This window comes from Centroberyx gerrardi, chromosome 21 (genome assembly GCF_048128805.1).
Source record: "Centroberyx gerrardi isolate f3 chromosome 21, fCenGer3.hap1.cur.20231027, whole genome shotgun sequence".
Taxonomy (NCBI): Eukaryota; Metazoa; Chordata; class Actinopteri; order Beryciformes; family Berycidae; genus Centroberyx; species Centroberyx gerrardi.
In genome coordinates this window covers 19,514,795-19,535,108 of record NC_136017.1, presented here as the reverse complement: position 1 = coordinate 19,535,108, position 20,314 = coordinate 19,514,795, and the positions used below count along the sequence as shown (strand labels likewise).

Genomic DNA, 20,314 nt, shown 5'->3' with positions numbered 1-20,314 from the left:
CTGTCCAAGCAATGTTCTCCACAACCATGTGGCACCTCTAGCAAGTCAAGACCAAAATTCGAAGGAAGAGTGATACACTTATCAAACAAACCCAACAAACCCAATAATTAACCTATATGGTACAGATTATGGTATTGTATATTAGCATTTGATATTAGCATATCACTCATATTTTTAAATTTGGCGTGCTAGAGACCACATGAACATGGTGAAGTTTAACAATTCATCAATTTGCTGGGGACACCCTGGAACCCCCTCAAGGACCCCTGGTGGTCCCCGGACCCCACGTTGAGAACCACTGTGCTAGAGACCACATGAACATGGAGAATGGTGCTTGTTGTCGTAGGGTGAATGATGTACTTAGACATGGAGTTTTCCGTTTCTGAAACATTCTAAGCTGATTTTAACAATGGAATTCAACTTTTGAGTGTCTATTTTTCACATTTGTTCTGAATACTCAAGGAGGAAGCCATCAAATCAGATCCCGTTGCTGACCAGCCGCTTCTTGCTGCATGGTATGTGATCAGGATTTCCTCCAAGGTTTTGATTGGGTTGTGTTTGGTCTTAAGATGCAAGTAAGTGCAGTTGAAATTGCAGTGACATCTTGAGGCCATTTGGACCGAGGTTTTCAAGGTCCCATAAAATGGAAACTGCACTATCCAAACTCTGTTTGTCTATGGCTCTGCATACAACTCTCTATATGTTTGTGGATGGTTGGATGGTTGTGTATAACTGTAACAGTATCTGTATGTGTGTCTGTATTTAAAATGCTTCCTTGGATGCAATGTACATTTGAGTGGTTCATTTTCAAAATGCTTTATATCCATTCTACAAGAAAACATTACCTTAAGTTCGACTTTCAGTAGCTCTAAAATCTAGATGATCCAGTCTGTTAAAGGGTATGTTTGCGATAAACAAGACTTAAGTTACCTATTGTCATTTAAAAAGTACAATAATTAGTTTTAATTTTGTGCAATCAGCCTTTGTGTAATTAAAGGTGTCACTTTTTCCTCAATGGTGGATTGTGAAACAAAATTATCCAGTTGCTGTATAGAATTTAGAGAGAGGCACTTTTTCACTGATTCTAGGAATTTAAATTGAAGCAATATTGACTATCACCCTGATCCATTGTCAACAGACAAAAGTGACTGGGATGTAATCCATTTTTGACCATTAGAAAGAGTGAACATCCTTCTATGTGTGAAAAACACTTTGCTTTCCTTTCTGACATGCTTTAGTATCACATTTTTGTACAGGAAAAATTATCCAGTAAAATATCATTTTTAGCCCAGTATCCCTATTTCCTCATTCAGTGTCTCCATACTTTTTCTCTGGAGATCTGTGTTTGTGTGTCTTTCAAATGTTTTCAAAGGTTTTTATTGTATGGTGAATTTCATTTTAGTTACCAGAGCATACGATACATACAAAGACAATAAATATTCAGCTCCACCTTAAAACCTCACCACCTCACTCAATGGTCACTGCAATAGCACTTTTTAAAAGTCTATAACTTTAAAGTTATGTCTGTCACACATTTCAGCAAAATTAATTTCTTACATATTTCTTACCATGGAGCTGCCAGGCCACCTGGGAAATGTCTGGACGGAATCTTCATTAAAATACACAGATCCTGTCACCGCTATGTGCTTTTTGTTTCTTAAGAGGAGCCAGCCGCCGAAAATTATTTACATTTAGCAATCAGTCTTAGTGGGACTTCAAACTTTGAGCAAAGCCAAGACAAAAAAAGGAAAAACGCTGAAAAGCATTGCAGCGGCTTTGAACTGCAAATGTGAAACTCGCAAGATAACGCTGTTGTGCTTTTGTTCTCCCAGCAAAAAGGCAGCGGACACACAGCGTAACGAGACAGAAAGGGCTGCTGCTGCCTTCGAGCGCTGAGATAATACAAGCACAGCCGGAGCTCTGCCCGCTGGAGGGCGTCATCTGCATACCAGCTAAATATAGGATTTAGTTTACCATCCAAATGGTTGTTCAGGAATGCTGATTTCAATAGGAGAAAACACTCTTGTCTGTTCCAGCCATGTGATGGCTTCCTAAGTGCAGATGCAGAGGGAGAGTGATTTAAATATAGTAAATTATCTCAAAACAAAAAGAAAATCACATCACATATTGGAAAGAAACTGTCAAATCTCAAAGCAGACGAGACTTCTCTGACAGAAAACTGATTAAATCACTGACAATGAGTGAAGATTGCTATTCTTATTTTGACATTATTACTGTTTTGTTTTGTTTTGTTCTTCTTTCTTTTTTCCCTCCATGTCTCTCCCCCTCTCTTTCTTGCTGTCTTTCCCTCTCTTTATAAAGCAGAGATGCTATCATCTAAGATTACTTATGATTACTTACATGATTAAAATTGTATTCAGTTGTGTCATCTGATTAATTTTTGGCGCTTTTGAATAGCATAACAGATACACGTGTATGACATGATAACATCACATTAAAACCAAGGTGCTGCGTTAACTTGCCCACTACAGTTAGAAAACCCTGAATCCTGCTGGCTTTCTGTCCTACAAAGCAGTTAATTTGCACTTAAGGGCATTCACCTGAGGTCCCGGGTATAAAGGATGCTCTGATTAGACGGCTAGAATGAAAATCAGCAGGGGTGCGCTCCATTACGTAACGATTTTTCCTCGCTTCCTCGACGCCTCGGTGAAAGGTCATAGGGGAAACGAGGAGAAGATGCGAGGAGGAGAGGAAGCGAGTGAACCGGGTCTGGTCAGTCAGAGCGTCCTCACACGCCCCGCTGAAGTGGCGTTTGAAGTGTGGCGTTTGAGGCGCCTCGCGCACAGTATCTCCTTCCCCTCCATGGATGACAGCTGTCTAGTTTCATCCACATACAAATGTTTCACAGAGTTCACATTCATGTGTCGTCTACCTCATGGAGGTAGAACACCTAAAATAAATGTCTTCAGCTGATGTGTGTTTATGCGTGTATGTGTATGTTTATTCTACTTAAAAAATTAATTCATTATGGCTTCAGTAAGAATGCTATTAATTGGATGAAATCTTATTTAAACAGTAGAAAGCAATCTATTTATGTTAATGGCTCCTTTTCTTCTCCACGCATGATTACCTGTGGCATCCCACAAGGGAGTTGCCTCGGACCATTGTTATTTATTATATACACAAATGATCTTCCCTTAGTGTTAGCCAACTCAAATGCACATATGTTTGCGGATGATACAACCATCACTGCAGTGGCAGATTCACAAACTCAGTTGCATGAATATTTATCAAATGATTTTAAATGTGTCATCAAATGGGTGGAAAACAATAAATTGGCATTAAATGTAAATAAAACTAAAAATATGATTATATGTACTACAAGAAAGAGGAAGAAATTGAAGCCATGGTATTTAACATATGGCAGTGTTCAAATTAAAGTGGTTACAGAAGTCAAATTATTGGGAGTTAAAATACAAAACAATCTCTCATGGACGGCTCATATTACAGATCTTTCTAAAAGAGTGATGAAAATGGCAGGAATGGTTGGACGAATTGCAAAGTTTTTATCTAAAGACATTCTAAAGGTAATATCTCATGGTCTAATCTACAGTCACATTAATTATTGCTGTGCAGTGTGGGGCAATGCAGCTCAGAGAGATATGAGGAGACTGCAGATCACACTTAACAAGGCAGCAAGAATGGTCTTAAGGTGTGGGTTTGAAAAAGGAGTGAGTGAACTACATATTACAATGGGATGGCCCACAGTAGTAGAGCATGTGAGACAACATTCTATAGTACTAATTTCAAAAATTCAAAAGTTTAAAAAGCCAGTTAGTATTAAGGACAAACTGCTATTAGTACGTGATAAACATCAAGTTAACATAAGAATAAGAGACAAAAATCATTATGTACTACCAAAAATAAAAACTGAAATGGGAAGACGGACTTTTATTTTCAGAACTGTTAAATTATGGAATTCATTACAATAACTCACTCAAGAACAGTACGGCGGTTGGATTGTTGATTGCAAGATTTCAAGATTTAAATGTAGTTATCATCACACTATTGTATTGCACTGTCAGTAGGTTCGTAGAGTGAACACATGTAGATGAATATGTGTATATATGTAGGTCCATACGGGATAAGTGTCAATGTATGTAGGTTATATGTGTCATGCATGTATGTATATGATATGTGTGTGTCAACAATTATGTGTTGTATAATATGAATTATTGTATGCTTAAATGTTTTTAATGTGGACTCTTGGAAGATTAGCCAATAGGCTAAAAGAGATCCAAATAAAATCAGAATCAGAACTTTTATGCTTTTGAGACTTGGGTTAGGCTATGATCCTGTAGGCTGTTTGACATCTCACCAGCAATGAACCAAAGATTGATTCTTTTTATACCCCTAAATGACCATAGATATAGCTGTAAGAACATAATGTGCAAAAAAGACAATGAAATTAGGTTTATTAAGAATTTATTCTCCCTGAAGGAAAGTTCCATGACAACACACACAATCACAATTCACAAGAAACTTAATAATATAATAACTTGTAACAGATTCATAACTGTCTCACACCAGATTCAGAATGCATTATGATATTTTATGGATTATAAAGTGCTTAGATGCCTGTATAATAACTCATGACCAACAATTAAACTATTATGATAGTGTGTGTGTGTGTGTGTGTATCTGTATGTGTGACTGTCCAACTTATCCTACCTATCTATCTATCTATCTATCTATCCATCCATCTATATCTATCTATCTATCTATCTATCTATCTATCTATCTATCTATCTATCTATCTACCTACCTATCTATCTATCTGACTGTCTGTCTCTCTAATGGATGTTTTTTTCATCCCTCCCTCAGCCTTCCTGAGGCCAGCACCATGACACCGTCAGACCCAAGGGGGATGGAGGCAGGAAGAAGTGAAGAAAAAGTAGCAAAAGAAAAAGAAGAGGAGCAATATGCCCAATACTTCTCTTTCTGACCGGCAAAAAAACCCCAATTCAGTCCAAAAACTAAGTAATGGGACAGAGAGCTAAAGTGGTACGGTGATCAAATTGCAGGCTTTGAAAGTCGGGGCAAGTCACCATTAGGAAACCCAGTCAAAGAGCAGTGAGTTGCCTATTTCAGTTGGACTACATTCATTTCAAACATGCATTGCAAAACCACAGTGCTTACAACAGCCGTGGGCAGCGCTGTTAACACTGCCTTGGGTTTCCAGTGTGATTGCAGCCTTATGGCTTCCATACATGATGAGCATTGTGCACCGTATGGCATAGGAAGGTTTGTCAATGCCATGTCAATCATCATGGAAGTGCGCATGGTAGCAGGAAGTTGGGGGCTATAAAAACATTAGGCAATGCTAAATTATCTCCTCATTCCAGGATCAATTTTGCAAAACATTACAATATTTGTGTGAGCTTTAAAGCCGCTCTAGGCAACTTTGAACTTTGGCGGCCCCAAGTGGCACAGAGAGTTAACTGAAATTGGGAAAGTTTGAAGGACTTCATTACCCAGAAATTTAGTAGACTAAAAGTTGTCCTCTTAGTTTGTGGTGGGGTGGAGGTGAAGAGGTTCAGCTATTGTTGGTGAGTCCAGCTTTCTCACTACTGTTTACCAGACACTTTTGGATTTCACTTTTAAATTCCTTAAGTCACTTCCTGTGTAGAGAAAATTTCCCACCAGTGACCATACCAATACCAGAATTAAATTTTGGTAAACAGGATGAATCTAAAGAGTCTCAGTTAGTGGGGATGGGACGCTGTTCTCTGTTGCAGCCCCACTTTGTGATTTAGACTGATAAGACGGCTGGATTTTTACATAACATTGCTGCCTAGTGTAGCTTTAATCTAACCTGCACAGAACTGGCACACTTATTAATGTTGCCTGTTCCTTTACTTATTAATGCACACTAGACAGGATAGATAGGAGTTATGTAATGGAATGCACCCCTGGAATGCAGTTGTGTTTGCAGAAAATACTGATGTAGATTAGGAGAGTGTCTTTTCAACTCTAATTTACAGTATGTGTTAGTTGTGGAAACTCAGACACATCTAAGGTGAGGTTCCCCTCCATCTCCATCTTTGTACATCGACATGTATCTCATGTAAACTGTAATCTGACTGGAAGTGCTTTGAACTGGTCAGCTGCAGACTGGGTCAAAGTTTAAGCAGTAACAGTTTGTGTTCGGCCACAACAAAGTGATTTTGCCTTTGACCATGTATACTGGCCTTTAGTCTTTCTTACTGTGGGCTCATCTAAAGTGTAATATGGATTTCTCATCCAAAGATGAGTTTAAGGCAAAAGGACAGGCCCAGCTTTTGATTCTGGGTCTTTATTGGTCTCCATGTTAAACTATACTACAACAACGACACCAGCAAAAAAGACTAACTTTAGCTTGCTGTCCCAGTGCTTTGACTGTGTACATATATGTTTGAAAATGGTTTTCAGATCTCTGAGCTACCTGAGGAGCGCTCGATTTACCTTTCCAAACAGTCTCAGCAGAGGAAATATCACCTGAGATAAGCCGAATCAAGCGCGCCTCATATTTTTATTCCAGTATTTATAATGTAACAAGCTACTGTTTTGCTATGGTCTGTTTATGATGCCAATAGACCAGAGACATACAGTGAAAGAGTTCTGTCAATGACATGTAGAAGTTGATTTCCTTCTTGACTTTGAAGAGCATTTTTTAATGCCGAGCAGTGTTTAGTCAAAGCTATACCCTTTATTTCTTCAGTCTAATTACTAACTAGGAGTTCATATCAGTGACATAACTCTTTTGCTATATGTCTCTGCCTTTGGAAGCAGCCCCTAGAGCATGTGAAAACAGATTCAACACTATCATAATGCTGCTGTCAGTCACTTGAAATCCTCATATCTCCAGGTTGGTGTTTTGTCTTTTCTTTTCTTTTTTTTTTTAACTTGACTTGAAAGTTTACATTGTTCTTTTCTTGTGCCAAGTCATTTCCATGACCCGAAGGTCCATGAAGTCCATTAAGAACTTGTACAGTTTCCAAAATACATGGTCATCAGTCTGAGAAAGGCTGCGTTTCTTACTTACTGAAAAGTGAAGAGAGAGATATGAGGTTTTCATCCAACAGGAGAGAGCATAGTGCCTCTCATGCTGACATTACCGGGGTCCAGTTACCGCTAGAAACAGATTCAATAACATTTCAGCATGGCTTGATCTTGTCTTCCATAATAGAACCAACAGAAGCCCCCAAGGTTCAGGAAGTGTTATCACTTTTCACTGGCAGAATAAATATTTCATAAAAGCAGGTTGTAAGTGGTACCATGCATTCGATGAGTATACAATTCTCAAAGGTAGATCCCAGAATTTGTAACTACTGTAATATAAAATATTTATAAAGGTTGAGCGTACACACATTTTTTTTTTTTTTTACAATAGCAAGAAATTGTATGATATCCTGGATATCAGATTTTTTGGCAGTGTTTGAATGTGAGGACCCATTTGGAACCAGCCCATGCCCATTTTTTGTGTTAAAAATAAAAAGATAAAAGTGGTAGAAACACTTCCTGAAACCAGGGCCACTAATGCAGCATTCATGTCATATGGGAAAGACGGTAAATACGAGCTTCCCAGTAGAAAGTACTGTTCACTCACCTTTCAGATGGTAAATACGACTAGAAAATACTGTTCACTCAGTTTTCAGATGGTAAATATTACTAGAAAATACTGTTCACTCAGCTTTCAGATGGTAAATACGACTAGAAAATACTGTTCACCTCTTACACAAAACTACAGTTATGGCACCTTGATGGTGTCAAATGAGTTAAAATGCATGAACACTTCCAAGTCGTTGCTTTTAACTGTCAAACTTCATTCCCATATGACATGAATGCAGTATAAGCCAGACATCCCTATTTCAAACTAATGGGTACCGCTAGTGGTGTGCCATTGTTTTCAATGAAGAATGCTAACAATGCTAATATGTTGGTTTAACTGTGTTAACTGTAAAATTGTTAAACTGATTCAGGACAAATGCAGAAACATGTTTACCCTTAATGTGACGAGCTCCTAGCAAAGAAAATAGATTTAAATACAATATTGATGAAAGTATGCCCTCTGGAATAATAGCCCCAACACTGAACCACCATTGGTTCGTTCCTTCATGCACACTGTGAATTATTAGGTTTGTTTGTGTTGTTTGTTTGTTGAATAAGAACAACAATAACTATGTTAGATATTATTGACGTTTCAGCCTATTATGCAATCTCTGCATCAGATGGTGCAAATGTCTTTTGGATGGATGGATTTTCTCTCAATTAATCACGGTCAAATCAAATGTTAGTACAATCTTCACCATTTTACCCCCACTATGATTTTAACAATCATGTACTTAGGAAAGGTATTCCTGGTGTTTTGCAGAATTTCCAACCCAAAAGTCCCACTATTCTCCCCAAATGGAAGCAAGAAGCAGATCATTGGGGGGAGACTGCATAGTTATTGTTGCTAGCATTGGTTTGACAGTGATTTATCAAGGAGAAAATCCTCCATGTGTTAGGTCTTGGGAAGAAAAACAGGACTGTATTTATGCTAAAGGTTGGACTCTGGGTTGCTGCCAGCTTAGTGTTAAGAAATAACAAAATGAAGAATGAAAGGAAACAGTAATTATTGAATGAACTGAGTGAAGAATGAATTTAGGCTATGAGCAAATATTTATTTATGTATTTACTTATTTAATTATTTATATATTCACTTATTTGTTTATGTACTTACCTGTGCTATTTTTCTGATTAGTCATTTATATATTGACTTATTATTTATTTATTTATTATTTATTTATTTATTTATTTGTGTTTTCTTAGCTGGCAGTAGCCTCATAAGAACTGACCAGACTGTTGTATTTAAAAGATAATACCACTCAATTAAAGAATATGTACAATATATTATTCCTTCTAGGACAGTCCAATCAGTATTTATGAACATGAACGAGTCTCTCCTACAGCCAGACAGTAGAGAACTAAGACTAAGTGGTAAATTTTCACGAATACAGTTGTTATTTTAGTAGTTATTTTACAACATTATATAGTTTGACAGTTTTTTTTGTTTGCTTTTTGTTTTTTTCTGTTTTTTTGTCGGACGTCTTCGTTTTAGGTGGGCATAATGTTTGGTTGTGGATGTAATGGCGTAGTCGGCCTTGCTGGAAGAGCTCACAGCTGGCAAGCTAATGCTAAGCTAGTTTTCACTTGTGATACCCAAATTAGCTTTATTGTGCAGTCATGTTATCAATTGTGAACAAGAAAATGGCCTGCAATTGCTTGTTCACACATTGCTTTGGTATTGCCACTTTCATTGTTACATCATTTTGATGAGTTAACATAGCTAGCGAGCGCTAATGAGGTAGCATTAATCAAAACTATACAGAAAAAAACTCAGAGCTTACCATCAACTCCAACGATGGATCAACCGTTCTCCATCATTTTTTGAGATGTTTATTACTGTAGTTCAAATAGAAGAAGAGAACTGGGAAGCTTTGAATGGCTGTAATCAACTTCTTGTCCATTTTGCTCTTGCCAGGCTGAACTATTTACTGAATTTACTGCAAATAGTTCAAGCTGTGGCAAGTTTTCTCGGCTGACAAGCTTGTTGACCATCGGCCGAGTTTCCCTGGTCGCTCATCTCTATAGGAAATGAATGGACTTACAGTGACTAGTTGATTGTGTTACCAAGCCCCAGAAAACCCCCTGGGTGACTTATAGTCAACTTATTACCGTCTTTCCCAATTCATTCTCTACGGAGCAGCTCCAAATTTAACATCTAGATGCTGTCACAGCTTCCAAGTCTTAGTTTTTTGCTTTCTGGTTTGACGAGAGAGGTGGGCATCATCACAAATGCAGATCAGACTGTCTCATGAGTTCTTAAATTGAAAGATATTGCCCTTTACACGTCCATGTGTCAACAGCGAGCAACACTGCAGTTGCATGAAAACCTCATAACTTTGATTTGTCCTGACCCAAGCTTATGAAACTCTTTTATAAGCCGTTGTATACTTTCAAAATTGAATGGGCATTAATGGCAATATCAGCTGTTTTTTTCTCAGTAACTGATACATGATACTTTTGGAGGTTTTCTTTCGACAGTGGCAGTAAAAGGCCAACTTCAGCTGCCCTGCACTAAACCAGGCCTGGGATCAATTCAAGTTCAGCTCAACCCGTTCATAATGTATACAGAAACTGCAATTCATTTAGAACATTTGTTGTTGCTTATTTTTTTTAATAGGTTGGATGTGACAACCTAAGTAATGTCAATATACCAATCAGGGCTCAGTTCAATTCACTTTCAACTCAGTGTTTCTAAAATTCAAATACAGAATAAAGAGAAGGTTGTCATATCCATCCATTTCAGAAATAATTGAATACTCTGTTGTTAGCAAATGTGCTGCAGTTTGTATTTGCATTTTGAATTGAGTTGAAAGTGAACTGACGTCACCCTTGTGACTTATCACAAAATGATGTCTGTCTTGCCATTTTTGAGGTAAATATATAACACAATAATGATAATAACAATAGTATTTATATTTATATCATATTTCTGTTGTATGTTATGGAACAGTAAAATCATGATTGTGACATTTACTGGTGTGGTGCTTTAGTGTGTGTGCATGTGTAATATTCTCATCCTCTGGAATGTTGCCTTCAATTTCATAGATATTTTGGAATCAGTTATGGCTGGTTATACAGGCTATTGTATGTAAAAAATTAGGAAAGCTGCCTTAAAAACTTTATAGTTGCAGTATGAGGTATAGATGCAAGCACAAATACCTGAAAAAATGTGTGGTTAAAGTTATTTCCATTATAATAAGCACATTATACTTTCTTTTTCAGTTATTTTTAATTGTTTGGTCGGTGCATTTTGTAGCACTGCTCTGGGCTCAACATGTCTTAACTTCAGCTGTGCTGCATATTACGTCAACGTCAAACAGAGACAGAACTAGCAGCGCCGGGAGGGAAGCAAACAGCCTCTTACTTCTTCCTGGTGAGTAACGTTAACTTGAGCTACATCCTCCATGTCAGAATGGACTCCTCATCCTCTTCTTCAACAGCAAGCAGAGCAATCGGCAGCTTTCTCTTGTCCATTTTTCCCACGGCGCAGCAGAGGGCATCACGCAGCGAATTCAGGTCAGGCAGTCAGTCAGTCAGGTAACGCTTAGTGAGCTACCACGCTGATCATACCGACTCTACACTGACGCACGCACAGGTCGCGTCGGCGTCATCAGCGTGGTAGCATTAGCTGTAGCGCCCAGCTCCAAAAAGCTGCGTTTTGTGAAAAGGGAAGACTTTATTGAAACTTTTATGGTGCATGAATATGATACTAAGCCCAAGGACACTCAATGTAAATTTGAGCCCCCAAGGAGCAGGTGTTTGGAAGGCGTCGCTAGATGAAGTTCTCGGTAAGAGTGAGTTGGATCATTTTCGTTCCTTTGGGGCTATAGCCGAGCATTGCTCCCACACTGAGCCCCACTCTTCACCCTTAATTTACTTCTTCCGTTGCCCTATAAACTTTAACGTTAGGTAACGTTATTACTTGTGGTATTTAAGTGACCCATAACCGTGTCGCAATGCTTCAGTGCATTGAATTGAATTGAACTTAACACAAGCGCTGTGGGTCTGTACAGGATCTGTGCTTGTTATTTTCAACAACGTTACTCATTTCTTACTTCAGGTTAGCTGGCTAATGCTAATAGGGAGGGGGAGCTTACCCAATCATTCCACCCTGTCAACGGCTACCGCTTCTCAGGTGTATGAAGTGTAATTAAAAACCTATGATACTCTCTAAAAGAATGAAGGGTACAAGTGTTTGTCACAGGCCATAAAACTACATTTCCTATGGAGCAATGTGGCACTCAGTCGCAAAGGTTTTCAATGTAGCTGCAATGATTTTTGCAATGAAGCCCTGGCTGCTAGCAAATTTATTTGTAAATTTATTTTAGACTGTGCACACACTGCGCTTGAGATCGAGGCTATGTGATGACAGCCTATGAGTAACAAAATTTGTAGTTTGTTAGACATTGGCAATCAATAAAATACAGTAGCATAAAATAGTTAACATTTTCATCAATGGATAACTTGCATAACGTTGTAATTCAACCTAAAATCTGGCAAAATTAGGCTACTGCTATTAGCTGTAATGAGTGTGGAAAGTCTATTTGAAAGGGGAATTTATTCCAGAACCAGTCTGAGTTTCTGTAGGTGACCATCTTTTTTTAGCCATGGTGGTTGCATGTTGGCTGCTGCATGGTGGCTGCTCATGCTAACTACCCAATTCTTCTATTTATTCCAAACAACGTAAACATAAAAAATCACTTCCTGTTTGCAGCAGAGGATTTTTCACAGGAAAGAGCAGACACCAAGTGTTTAGAACAGCAAAGCTTTCAAAGAAGCTTTCATGTACTGGATATAGGTTCGATCACTATTGTGTTACAGCAATCAGTGATAGAGAGTAGCAAAACGGTCAATTATGTAGATGAAAAGGTCATGACTTTAATTACTTTAATGTGCACTAGTGTCATTCACAGGGCTGGCCTGACGCATAAGCGAACTAAGCGCCTGCTTAGGGCCCCCAAGAGCGCTTGAAATGTTTTTTTTTTTTTTTTTGTGATATATTATGTCAATGGTAACAGAGCCGGGCGGCTCTATACGCTCACTACGCAAGTTGCGTAGGGCTCCGCAAATTACGCAAGGGCCCCGCCTCCCCCTCGTGTCAAAGCGTGTGTCAATGTTTACAACTTCAATGAGAGGATGAAGCGGAACTATCCTTCTGGTCACGAAAAGAGGAAAAAAAAAAACTTGTGTTCTCTCCTCTCTAAGTTTGATGTCAGCAAATAACAGTAACGTTAAGTTGATGTGCTAGCTTGCAGTGCATCTCTCTCTAGTCTGTCTGTCTTGCTAACCTAGCTGGGCAGTGCATCTCTTGGTCTGTCTGTGTCTTGCTTGCTTGCCAGCCATTTCCAGGGCTGTGTTCTGTGACTTTGTGCCTGACAAAAGTGAGAGTGAAATCAGGGGCGGAAATCACGGGGGGGACAGGGGGGTCCGGACCCCCCCTTCCTGGGACTAACAGAGAGTTGTCCCCCTCAATATATCATTGTAAACATAACTATATAATTTTAAATAATATAATAATATGCATTGAAAGCACTTGTGCTAATTATAGACGCAAAACAATGCGTTTTTAAGTTTCGAAAGATTGAGTCCCTCTCTCATATGCCTCACAGTGGTTTGGTCCACTGCCTACCTGCCTCCCCGAACCCCCACACACACACATTAGCCCTCGGTACGAGTGTGTGTGGAGGATCTCTGGAAGTGTGTCAGTGGTGGCAGACCTCCAGTAAGTAGCTGAGGTTAACTTAAAACAAAGGATGTGTCAGACATTTTTCTTTACTTCTACCACTCAATAGAATAAAACACATTCACAATTGTAACCAGACTACATTTTGTTCCGTTACCTCGCGGTTGAATCTCGTGCGTCAGCGTGTTGGTACGGAGCAGCCGCGTCTCCTAATGCATGTATGTGTATGGAGGCAGGAGGTCTGTCCACAATTAAAATCATCATAACTCGCTGAATTTTCGACCGATTTTCAAGCGGTTTGGTTTGTTACAAATGCCAGACATGTATTTATGATACAGGATAGTTGGTTAAATTAAAATGCGGGATTTCATACCAAAATACTTTATCTTTTGTAGATGGTAACAGTAATATTTCTATAATATAATATTTAAGATTAACTTACCCTATGTAATTAGGTTCTAAGTATATTATTTTTTTCTTACTGCATGTAAAATGGCTGCCACTATGTTATTTTGTTCATAATTTTGGAAATAAATGAAGACTTAATTAATAAAAAAGACATAATTACAACAAACATTATGTTAAATATAAGTAAGTTTCTGGCAGGCTTCATAGCGTTCTGGACTTTTACACATTGACAGCAAAACATTAGAGATCTGCTTTTTCGGGAAAACAAAATCTAATTAGGCATATATTAGCTTTAGTTCAGTTAATGGGTGTTGCATCTCACCTACTACTGTAAATAACCTGCATGCTGTGTGTGTGTGTGTGTGTGTGTGTGTGTGTGTGTGTGTGTGTGTGTGTGTGTGTCTATTTGTCAGCCAGCCAGGTCAGTTAAAATGGCAGAGAAAAGAAAAACAGACATCCGATCATTTTTCAGTGCACCGAAACGCCAAGTAGAAAGACCCCAGTAATATCAAAGGCAATTTGATAAAATCTTCATAAGAAAGGAATGAAGTGCTTATGGAAATGTTTCATAATGGACCTCTATATACATTTAATACAACAGTACTTTTGGCGGCACCTTTGGTGTCCCCTTCAGGAATTGCTCTTGAGAAATTTTTCTGTTTATTGTCCCCCCCAACAGTGAAATGAAATATCCGCCCTTGAGTGAAATACAACTATTTATTACGTTTGATAAACGCCAACGGGCAACGGTGTTTATAGACTGCAGCTCGGAAAAGATAACCGCGTCGCGCGTGAACATGCGTTCATATGCGCGTACACAAAATGAAACTAATCACACAGCTGTATAGGTTTTATTTTACTATTTTGAGACATAAAGCTGCAGCCATAGCCTATAGGCTTATGTTTACATTGTATAGCCAAAGCTAATTGTATAATATTGTGAGGACTGGACTAATTACCAGGCAGCAGAGCCAAAGCTCAGTGTTATATTTTATTATTTTCTACATTTTATATTTTCTACAATTTCTTATTTATGTTAATGTTAATATTCACTTATCTTAAGATTCTATAGAAAATATTCTATTCAATAAATATTGTTTGTTTATACCTCATTCTGTTCTGTATAGGTCTACTTATTCTTAGACCGACAGATGGAGCAAACTGTTTTAAAGGAGGGAGGATTGTACTGGGGTGTCAGGTGTGACTGTGTGGCAATGGCAAATGGTTTACATGGCTCACGGGTCAGGTAGGAGGGCCCCTTAGCAGAATTTTGCTTAGGGCCCCAGGGAGGTCAGGACCGGCTCTGGTCATTCATATGAGGAACAGTGCACACAAACACACAGTGTAACAACAAGGGTAAAATGCGTTTATTTTTCTTTTCAAACAACAGTGCTCAATTCCACACAAGTGAAATATGAAAAGGCCACACCAGAGCCATGCATAGCTAGAGTCCGATCAGTGCATTTTTGGCTAGCTGCCATGTTGGCTCCACAGTCCTGCTCCATGGCTGTTATAAAAGTAACTTGAGCTTGAGCTTTAGAGTGCTGGACATCTCTGCCGTTGATACCAAGGACACTTACATATTTGCAGCCAACAATTAATTTGTTTTATAGATACAGGGTTAGGGTTACACAGGGTTAGATATCAGGTCAACATTGCCCCTTTAATTCAACATCCAACAGTCCTGCATGTGTACCTGGAAAAAGTTAAAATATTTAATAATATTAATAATGTAATGTACACCTACTTTTGAAACACCCAATAGAATTTATCAGTACTACAGTGTTTGTGTATGGGAAGGCTCAGCACACTGAGAAGAATAAAATTCTGTCAGAAACGCTGAATCCTTGGCATGGAAATTGTGAAATTTAAAGATATTGAATAATGGCACCAAATATTGGCTATCATAAGCTTCAATCTACGTATATTGGTCATCAAAAACCTGTATGGTGGCCGGAGTATAGACTGGCCAAACTCTTTTTATGTATGGCTCTAGTTGTCGCTAGTCTTAGAATCATATGATCATATGGTTTCAAATATTTGATCTGTTCAAAGTGTGCTTGATTTATCTCTCCAGACACCGAAACAGGTCACTTGCAAAGTAAGATATGAAAATTTATCTGGTATTTTGTATCACAAAGGATGTGTGCCAAATGTTTGTGCTGTGAGAATATCAGTGTCATTTAGAGTTAGCCCATTTACTACTGTCTAGTTTACATTTCTCCCAATCATTTTGCAATGCATGCTGTATGTAATTCTACTTTTAAACATTTAATCATTTTTCAGAATTTTTTAAATACAAACTTTGCGCTTTCAAACCTAGTTTGAAAGCGGTTCCTATGAACCGCTGTCCCGGCTAACAAAGACGCCCTAAATAAAAGGCCATGGATGTGACAGTAAAATGTTTTTGAGGGATTATTTCCTGGAGGAGACTTCCATTTCTTCCTGTGGGTGTCAGGTGACCGGAAGCAGAGCATAACGCAATGCAGCACTGATATGAAAACACTCAACTCCGCACAATGAAATAAGATGAAACAGAAAGTTTGACCAAACCAAATAAAGGCTTCATGTTTACTGTGATGGATTCCCTCTGTTGAAGTTGTTCTTCATACTGGACAAGAATGAATGTCAGCAAATGGCTCCTTCGGAAGGAAGGAAAACGAGCCTTGATATCTCCAACTATGCTGAGGGGAAGCCTAGACCATTGTCACCTACTTAAAAAATGCAAAGTTAGGGTCAAAGATATGGCATGTATTTTTTGTGTCCAAATCCATTATTTTCACAAAAAAATAAAAAATAAAGTCAAAGAAAGACATGAAATTATTCTACAATACCTGTATCATGGGCAACCACTTTCATTTTGTTGTCATGCAATTGACGGGAGTTTTGGTGTTCCAAAGTCCAAAAATCATGGGGTATAACCGTCAAAACATACATGAAGAGAACAAAACTGCAACAAAACCTTTCACCCCATTGACCTGTTAACACTTTTTTAATTTTGATTCTAGCATTTTGAATTTTAGTTTGGTATTTTTCTCTACCACACTTACCACAATCAGGGGAGACATTTCTACTGGTGCTGCACTAAAAAATGGCAATCATAGTACTGTCAGCGTATGTCATTTACAGCAATAGGTTCAGCTAGCTGCAAACTAACCTGGTAGAGAAATAACTGGCTGAAATAAACAAAATGTAAGGGTATGTCTTTAAGTGAAATCACACCATGCAAAGTGAGCTTTCCTTCACAAATGATAAACTGTAATATATCAGGTATATATTAGAGGTGTTGGGTAGGGATGGGACGATATATGATATAACCATGATGCGATGTAATAAATAAAAGTTATGTGCCGAATTATGTTTACTTCTGAGCCACAAATCTTTCTAGCAATGGCATTGGCTCGCTGGAATGTAAACAATAATTTAAAAATGTTATTGCACAGTGCAGATAATATAATTTGGATGGAGAGCTTGTGAAACTGTGATGGTCAAACCATCTCATTTGTGATTACTACAGCAGAATAAAATGTAGCAATTCATTTTTCTGTCCCATCATACGTATTGTCACATTTTTGTAGTGCGATATATTGAATTTCAATATATCGTCCCATCCCTAGTGTTGGGGTTGGGGGAATAGACTTTGCATGACAGTAGTCAGGAAAAAAAACAGTTAAGCTGCCTAGAAATTGAATGTGCAGCGAATACTTAATATACTTTATATATTACTTAGAATAATTTAGATTACTTAGAATATTCTATATTACCTATAATATTTTTTATATTACACAGTAAGTCCAAGGAAGATCTTGGTCTAATGGCACACTACAGAATTCTGATTGATTAAAATGATTGGCCTGACAGGTAGTCACATAACCAGGACAATGCCACCTACTGGCTTGACAGTATTTGGATTAAATTGACTTGAAAGGGATCAGTGCAAATCAATAATCTTTTCTGTATTGATGCCATATAGACCTTATGACAGGCCTCCTGGATTCCAAATTGAACTTTGACAGTTCAGAAAGGAGAGCTGGTCTCCTTCAATTTTTACCTTATATTCATAGTTTATAAAAGGGAGGTGCAATTAAAGGTGTTATGTGTAACATTTTAACATCAGTAAATCATTACCACATTAATTTTGAGACATTAGTATAATTACTGTTAACAAACAAGACCATTGCTGAGAAGACTGTCAGCCTCTAGCGGCCTCTACATTGCATTTTACATTGTGTGACACAAAGTCGGATTTGGTGGGAAATCTTCTTGATTGCTTTACAGCACAAAACAGGAAGAGGGGTGGCAAAAGCTAAAGCTTTCAGAGTTTCTGGCAATGGTGGATGGTGGAAGGAGTGAAAGGCCGATGGAAAAATCACTTCCAACATGTTGATTCTTTTCAGGGGGGTGGGGGGGTGGACAGGAAGCAACAGGTTTATGGGAAATGTAGTCAAAATTTGGAGAAACACTAGCACCAGCAATACCACTGGTGTGAGATAGAGGCAGCTCCACCATGGTCTCATTTGTTTAATTATACGGACATATCACAGTTAATTTGACCATGATATATTGATGCCAGAATGATCTTTGCACAAGTAACATAAGCAGTGTGTTAATCTGAATGAGCAGCAGGCAGATACATACATACAGTATAACAGTGAAGCTGCCATTTTAACATCTTAACTGGGGTCAGTATTGATAATTTCCCTTACTTATGGTTATGGTTAGGAAAGAGGGAAGCTGATCCCTGGTCAGCTCTCAACAGCAACTTCAGCCTTTTTAACCACGGCCATTGAATAAAAGAGTTTGGCCATTACAGTTTTCGCTAGCAGCCATGTTAGCTCCATAATCCTCCATCATGGCTGTTGCTGAGTAGGGTTAGACCGATATATGGGGCCAATATGAGGGTTTTATTAAACATGGGATCTGGTCCAGTCAGTGTGGTCCACCTCTGATGTGGTGCAGTTTGATTGATTACATATTTATTGTAGAATTGATGAATACTACACTGGTTGCTTATGGAAAGCCCTTAACCTGATTCTAATGAGACATTTTGATGGAATTTCAAACAAGTATGCATGACTATGTTTAATTTTTATATTTATTTTGAGTTTCGGTGGAGAGTTTTAGTGTCCCATGGTGTAAATGCTGTTTCAGAGGCTTTTACACACTGACAAGAATAAAATACGGAGGAAAGCACTGAATATTTATCATGTTGGGGATTTTTTTTTTTTTTGACATAAAAAAATGTCAAATTTCAAGGTGAAAGTATCAGCTATCAACAGCTTCAATCCAAACATATCAGTATCAGCCTTCAAAAGCCCACATCGGTCAAACCCTAGTCCATAGTACAACCTTGCCAAACTCTTTACGTATGGCTCTGGGGTTTTCAGCTGCTCAGCAGGACAATGATGTAGATGAGAAGCAGACAGATGAGGATGAGAGTGAAGTTGACAAACAGCTCCTGCAGGTTCCTCTTGGTTTGCGGATTCACCTCAATCTGAGACGCCCGGCGGATCGCCGACTTGGTCATGTGCTGAACCCGCTCCATGGAGACACCGGACTGCTTAGACTGGAGTGGACTGGGTATGACTGGAGACAGTTCAGTCAGCCTGGCTGGGCTTGTTTGAACTGAGCTGTGGTTCAGATAGGTCAAGCTGAGAAGAAGACTGACGAGACCAGACTGGACTGGGGTTGGTAGATAACGTGGTGTCCTGGGTTTAAGGTGAACTAGCTTAAATTGGTGTCGCTTGGCTTGGCTTGAGTTGAGTTCAAGTCACTGAAGCTACATTCAGCTGAAGGGATTTGAGTTCAGTTGTTTTAGGTAGTGGACTGGTCCAGACTGGTTTGACTAAAACAATGATGTTTTCCTGGCTCTCTTCTCTTCTCTTCTCTTCTCTTCTCTTCTCTTCTCTTCTCTTCTCTTCTCTGTGAGTGAATGGACACCAATGTAAAAGAGGGCTGGAGTCTGGAGAGAAAATAAAATATTAAATATGTACATCATATTAAGAAAAAGTTTTGTACAAATGGATTTGAGAAGTGATTTAAAGGATCACACTGATTTAGCCAGTCTAAGCTCATCAGTTAAGGCTATATCATAATCATAAGCCTATATCATGTTTTCCTCCACATTTGCTGTTTGAATTTCTGCCATGACCTTCAGTGATATCAGACAGTAATGTCTGATATGTCCTTTCATGCCTTTAGTGTAAAATTGAGTGATGAAAATGCATGTGAACAGAAAAACTAAATGATGAAAATGCATATGAATTTTAAAAAATGTATGTGAATTGAAAAATTAACTGATAAAAAAGTAATGACTAAAAATGCACGTGGACAGAAAAATGGAGTGATGACAATGCATGTGAATTGAGTGATAAATTTGATTAAACAGTTGTGATTTGTTAAAAACAGAGCCATGCTTCATAAGAAACAAAAATGAAATGCTGAAATTAGATTTGATGAAAATGCTTGTGAATTGAAAAAGAGAAGGATAAATTATAACGTGACATAAATTCATAGAGGATTCGATCAAGGCTGTTTATCATTTAACTAATTCATACATATCAATATTTTTTATATATTTTCTTTTTTTTATCTATCACATTTTTTCCACCC

At 38.3% G+C, this 20,314-nt stretch overlaps 2 protein-coding genes across 2 annotated transcripts in view; one reads left to right on the top strand and one right to left on the bottom strand.

Annotated features, from left to right (window-relative positions):
- fam184aa (family with sequence similarity 184 member Aa) overlaps positions 1-4,966 on the top strand; it is a 117,963-nt gene extending 112,997 nt beyond the window's left edge. Inside the window, exon 24 of the mRNA XM_078291145.1 lies at positions 4,846-4,966. Within this exon, the coding sequence (XP_078147271.1) occupies positions 4,846-4,966 (121 nt within the window). The remainder of the gene's footprint in view (positions 1-4,845) is intronic.
- Positions 4,967-19,085: 14,119 nt separating this feature from the next.
- pln2 (phospholamban 2) lies at positions 19,086-19,247 on the bottom strand. The gene has a single exon (XM_071901936.1). It carries the CDS (start codon positions 19,245-19,247, stop codon positions 19,086-19,088), a length of 162 nt encoding a protein of 53 aa, XP_071758037.1.
- Between the last annotated feature and the right edge of the window lie 1,067 nt (positions 19,248-20,314).

Coding starts and splice junctions, on each gene's coding strand:
- pln2 (XM_071901936.1), bottom strand. CDS start 19,247: ATGGAGCGGGTTCAGCACATGACCAAGTCGGCGATCCGCCGGGCGTCT.